The following is a 6,357-nucleotide window of genomic DNA, read 5'->3' as shown; positions in this document are numbered from 1 at the left end:
TGTGGTCCTGGTGATCCAGTCTAGTCTGGTACAGCTGCTTCTTGTGGATGAGAAGACGTGCCTGATGGTCGTGCTCTTTGTTCTGGTTCTGAATGCTGTCCTGGATCTGGTGGTCCACCTGGACCTGATACTGAGGTCTCTTTGGGTTCTGAGAGCTGTCCTGATGATTCAGGTCCATCTGGACCTGGTATGACTGTTTCTTCTGGTTCTGGGGGGGTTCTTTGCTCTGGTGGTCCATTTGGGATTCGTGTGGCAGAAGCTGTTTCTGGTTCTGGTTCTGGTGTTTCTGGTTCTCCTCCAGCTCCATCTGTGCGTGGAACTGCTGCTTCTTCTGACTCTGGATCTGGTTGTGGACCTGGTTCTTGATATCTTTCCAGTGCCGCCCTCGGAGGACCGGTTCCAGATCCAGACATCGCTGACAGACCTCCTTCCCCGGTACGGACTGGACCAGGACGTGGTCTCCAAGCTGCCTCCAGATGGCTTCCTTCTCTGAGGAGGACCAGGGCCGACGGGGGACCTTCCTGGGAGGAGCAGGACCTGAGAGACCGGCAGAGAGACAACAAGCCATGATCCAGAACTTCTAGAACCACAAACAGAACCAGAGTCCTGATGGACTTATGGGTCCATGATGACCCACCTGGGACTGGAGTCTGCAGTCTGGATTCTGGAGAGATTGGGAAGATCCCCGGTGTGTTACTGTTCTGAGGCACAACTACAAACAGAACCACAAACAGAACCAGAACGTTACCAGAACCATCTGGAGCTGGGGTCTCCAGCAAAACGGCCTCAGGAACAAGAACTTTTCTGAGCGGACCCTGTGGGGCCCAGTTGGTGGGCCTGGTTCTGGTCTATGACCTAAGGGTCAGAACTCACCATCGGACCTCGGTTCTCTTGGTTCACTTGTGGACTGGACCACCTTCTTCTGTGGTTTGGTTCCTTCATCTGGAGCAGCTGCAACAAGAAAAGCTTTGGTTTAAAGAACATCTGAACCTCCTGACAGGAACTGGTCAGGTCTCGAGGTTTACCAAGGTCTGGATCAGAGTTCTGCAGGCCTAGACTGTCCCACTCCCTCCCCAGGATGTCGTAGAACTTGGTGGTCTTGGCGGCAGCCTCCCAGTCTCCGTCCTGCAGACTCTCTTCGATGGCTATTTCACAGACGGTCTTCAGTGTGGACTTCACAGACAGCGGAGGTCGGCTCCATCGGTATCCTGCAGCCTTCTGGGCAGCAGACAGGACCAGGCTGAGGTGACCCGGAGTCAGAAGATCTTGCAGGGTCTGGATCCCAGAGTTCAGCGACTTGGCTGCCAACAACAATCGACCAAGTTCTCGGAGCTTCTGGCTGAAGTAGTCGTACTTCCGATGACCACCATCCTGGTTTCCAATCAGCTGGTTCCCGTATTTACAGATCAGCCAATCAGATTTCACCTGGTGGTATAAAGACAAGAACAAAGTGGGAGGAGTTTAAGACAGAAACCAACCAATCAGATTTCATCGTCTTCTCAAAACACGTAGACTGGAGAGACAAACTCCCAACATCCCCTTAAGAAATCTGCAAGGGTGAAGATCTGGTCCACTGCTCAATGACAAGGATGGAAGCCACAGTTCTCCTCCTGAATTCAAAGTTTGCAGCTGGAGCCTCTCGTCCAACACCCTGAAGTAAACGTTCTCCATGAGGGCGAGAAATGTGAACCTAGAATAGTTGGAAAACACTTTCTAGAAATGGGAACCACCACTGGTCTGCCACACCATGACTGTTGTCCCAGACCTCCATGACACTGAAGAGAGGAGTCAACCATAACAGCACCACATCAGGAGCCTTTAGCATCACAGGGAACATCTCATCCACTCCAGGTGTCCTGCCACCGAGGAGCTTTTAGACTACCTTGGTAACCTCTGCAATGGTAATGGACTGGTTTTCCCCAGACTTCTTAAGACTCCGCCTCTTGATGGACTTGGTGGACAGATTAAGGAACTCCTCAAAGTGCTCCTTACCTCTTCTTTCTTTCATCTTTCCAGATGTGTTAAAGGCATTGCTCAGAAAAAAAAAACTGTTTTGTGTACCAGTATGTTACTGGTAGATACAGAAGTCCATCGATACTTTGCGGTTCGACTTTCACAGACTCACTCTTTCGCAGGTTTTCAACGTAAGATTGTACACGACACATGATCAGCTGATAAATGGAGTGAGCCACACGAGCTTCAGGACTGTTCATTTAAAATAATCAAGCACGTCCAGAACTGAGTCTTTAGTCCCCCTCAGTGAACACTGAGCGGGCCAGGCCACCAGGAAGTGTCCCGGTGCTGGTGGATTCGAACCCCCAACTCTCCCATTGGAGGACGACTGCTCTAACCACTCAGCCACAGCTGAAGAAAGTTGTGAAGATCAGACGTTGATAGATCCTGATCTTTAGATCAAACAGGGTGATCACTCACACCTGATCATCATCATTGATTGAAAACACCTGACTCTAATTTCACCTTCAGATTAATGATAATCCCAGAGGTTCACGTACTTTTACCACTAATGTGTGATACTGGATCATTGTCCTCAGTAAATAAATGAACCAGTTTAATATTTAGTCTCATTTGTTTAACTGGTTCTCTTGAACTACTTTGAGGACTTGTGTGAATCTGAAGATGTTTTTGTCAAATTGATGCAGAAATATAGAAAATTATAAATAATACACAAACTTTAAAACATCACTGTATTGACCTAAACCATTTACACACCAGTGTCAAAAATGTACCTTCATGAGCCGATAACTGTGACTAGTCTCCCACTATGGAAGGACCATCGTACCAAAATATCATGTACATTTATCAACAGTTCTCCATCAGTTCTGCCCCTGACATGAACCTGTTATTGTCCCCACGTTCAGAGGAGCTCCCTCAGTCCTACACTCCACCCTCCTGACACGTTTCCCTCCTTGTGGTCTTTGAACAACTTCTGCTAGCACCCTGTTCATCAACAGATCCAGTGGTTGCTCACCTGGGCCTCGACCGATCCAGTGTTGTGTTGTTTGGATGAACTGGCACGTTTGTTCTGCAAAACAACCCTCACCATTTACTCAGGACTGGGACTGGAACTGGGACTGGCTTGTGCCCCCTAGTGGCTGCTTTAATGAGGAAGACACAGGTCTAGGGACCGACAGGTAAAGGAAAAGGCATGCAGGTCTACAAACAAGGGGGACGAACAAGTAACGAGAGCTGTACACAAGTGCATGAACCCGGGGGCCGACAGGCACCAAGAAAGACCAGCTGGTGCACAAACCTCATAGGAAACATTGTCCTGGTTCATTCGGTGCAGGATTTTGCTACAGCTTTCTGACGCTCCACTGGAGATGGGCAGCAGGCGAGATGCTGCAGCCTGGACCCGGGTCCTCTTCTTGGGCTGGTTCAATACTAAGTCAATGTTCTGATTCTGATCCATACCAGGGGCAGAGGTCAGGGTCTGATTGGTTCCAGGTTCAGAGCTCTGGTTTGATGTTTGTCTAAAAGGATCTTCAGGATTATTTTCTGCTAGATCGTTGGAGGATTTACCCATGGAGCCTGATGTCTCCGGGTCAGAGGGCCTGAGGGCCTCTGCCATGGAGGAATGGCCTGTGGAAGGGATGTCCGTCAGTAAAGTGGGGCTTTTAAAGGGGAACTCTGCCTTAGAGGCGGGACCTTGTGAGGGGTCAATGGCAAGCTTCTTACGACAGGAGACCTGATGTTTCCAAAGATCGGCCCGAAGAAAGAACCCAAGACATAGTGGACAGGGAAGGTAGTTTCTGGCATCGATTTCTTCTGAGGGCTGACGCCACGGGACAATCTCCCCGCTGCCCTGCTGGATCACCTGGAACATACACAGGACACCAGTAAGAAACTTCTGCAGGTGACTCAAACCAATGCAGAGCTTTGTGAAACAAACAGACCTCAATGTTGTGCAGGTAGTTGCCCCGGCAGCGCAGGTGTTCCAGCAGCAGGTGGCGCTGTTTAGAACCTTTGGGTAGTGAACTGGCAGCCAGTACTTCCTGTTCATCGGCGTGTTTCCTCAGCAGGTGGCGAGCAATCTTCACCTGCGGCCGGTGGCAGAACACGCAGAAATGTTTCTTGTCCCAGCGGCGCTTCCCCCCGCTCCGTGTCCTCTTCACCGTCACACCCTCCGTCTTCTCCTCCTGCCCCGCCCTCCTCCGTTTCTGACCGTGCCACTTCTCTCCGAAACCACGCCTCTTTTCAATAGGCACCCTCTTCTTCTCTCTTAGGCTCCGCCTCCCTAAAGGGCAGCGGCGTGGTTGATTGGTGGCAGTTTTAGGAGATTCTTTTTTAGGAGATAAGGTTTGCTTCGAGTCGTCCACCTTCTTCAGCGTCTCAGTCTCGGCATCGTCCTCCATGGTACCAGAAGTCTTCAAGGCAAACTGTCCATCATAAACAGAGGAAACAGCAGAGAGGGTTGAGTGGACAAGAACATGAGCAGATCATCAGTTACAATCCATTTCTGATGTTCCGCTCCTGACTAGAGACGGGACAAGTCTCTGAAGGGGACCAGATCTTGACAATCCATTTGTTTCAGTTTGAAACGAGTGACGTCATCACGTACGGACACACAACTTAAAAAGTTCAAAACCGTCCCAAGACTTAAGTTTTTAGTCAAGGAGTAAAAATCATTTGGTCTCGGGCTAAATCAGATTAGAACAGAGCCAAAGAAAACAGATTAAAAACAGGATTTATAATCTGTTACATTTGCAATCATTTATTATTACTAATATTGATGTTTGAACATGTGAATATGTTCTCAACAACATTCCTGCTCAGGGACTTATGAAAAATAACAAGAAAACTTTTCATTTTAAAAACAAAAACAGGAAAAATATTTTTAAATTTTCTACAGTCCCCTCAGAAAAGGGGGACTGGAGTCTCCTCAGCCTCCCAGTAAGGTCTGTTCAGGGCTACTGGACAAGAGTCCAATCGTTGGTCGAACCTCAGATCCAGGAGGAACAATGTGGGTTCTGTGGAACACTGGACCAGCTCTTTACCCTCACTAGGGTCCTCGAGGGGTCATGGGAGTTTGTCCATCCGGTCTACATGTGTTTTGTGGACTTGGAGAAGGTGTTGGACTGTGAGTACTGGGGGCCAGTTGTCACAGGCTGTTCAGAACTTTTATGGTCAGAATGTGTCGGTGCAGCCAGCGAGGGGAGGGAGTCCGGTTCGGTGGCCTCAGGACCCATCTCTGCTCTTTGCAGATGATGTGGTCCTGTTGGCGTCATCGTGACCTTCAGCTCTCACTGGAGCGGCTGGGATGAGAACCAGCACCTCCACATCTGAGGACATGTCCTCAGTCAGGAACGGGTGGACCGTTGTCTTCAGGTCCAGGGTCAGGTGACCGAACAGGAAGGAGTTTCTTTGTTTAACTGATGTTTTAGTTCCACACTTGACTTTAAGGTGGAGGACAGAAAATGTGAGCGCACCGTTTAAAGACTTCCAGAGTTGAAACTGGTTTAAAGGGAGAAGTTCACTGAGATTCTTGGAGGTGGACAAAGATAAAAGACTTCCAGCTGATACATCGATCGATTATCAGCCGTCCCTCCCAATATCGCACCAGTGATAAACCTTCCACACCAGTCAGGCTCTGATCAAAACGCACGTTCTTCTCCCGCCTCATTTTTACACGACGGAAATTCATTTTACTTCAGAACTTTAATGTATGAAATAATTTTACTTGTTTTTATAAAAGAAGCAAATAAACGTCAACAACATGAAAAACTAACTAGATAAAACCGGACAGGTCAAAGAACCAGAACCTTCAAAAGTCCAGAACGAATGAGTGGAGCAGCAAGAGTCAGCGGAGGACGGCACACACCACGTGGTGTCACTTGTGTTGTTGTTTACTTGTTTGTGTTGTTGTTTACTTGTTGTTTTGTTATAGAGACTCTGTAAACATCAGCTTTTTAACTTCTCTTATAAATCATGAAGGTTTGTGTAAATTTAAGTTTGTGGGATTAAATATAAACCGCTACAATCATTAAAAACAATACTGTCCAGACTTTTTCACTAGCAGCTGATAAAATGCAGCGTTCACGGTTTTTATTTCATATTGATCATTTTTACAGTTTCTACTGATTTAACTGATTCTTTCTGTGGTTTAACTCAAACTCATGAGGGATTTTAGAAAACTGAAAATGTTCCTCTAATCATTTTCCAGCTGGTTTCACTCGTTCTGTACAAACTGTGAGGGAGCAGAACAATAAATGTTTATTATAATTATTCATTTACATTCACAACTTTGATCAAAAACATTAAAAACACGGATTTCAGGAGAAATTATTGTTTAAATTTTGTCCAGAAAAAAACAAACTGTAAACTGAATTTCTTTGTTTT

At 47.3% G+C, this 6,357-nt stretch overlaps 1 protein-coding gene across 1 annotated transcript; it reads right to left on the bottom strand.

Annotated features, from left to right (window-relative positions):
• LOC119416021 lies at positions 1 to 4,021 on the bottom strand (the record flags this gene model as incomplete). Its single annotated transcript, XM_037683227.1, is given in 6 exon segments — positions 1 to 537; positions 638 to 712; positions 874 to 951; positions 1,026 to 1,425; positions 3,272 to 3,835; positions 3,938 to 4,021. Coding segments are annotated over 6 exon segments (1,738 nt in total), but the record flags the coding sequence as incomplete, so codon positions are not given.
• Between the last annotated feature and the right edge of the window lie 2,336 nt (positions 4,022 to 6,357).

The sequence above is a fragment of the Nematolebias whitei genome, chromosome 1, assembly GCF_014905685.2.
Source record: "Nematolebias whitei isolate Nwh7 chromosome 1, NemWhi1, whole genome shotgun sequence".
Taxonomy (NCBI): Eukaryota; Metazoa; Chordata; class Actinopteri; order Cyprinodontiformes; family Rivulidae; genus Nematolebias; species Nematolebias whitei.
The sequence above is the reverse complement of the archived record's forward strand: the minus strand, read 5'-3'. Positions and strand labels throughout refer to the sequence as shown.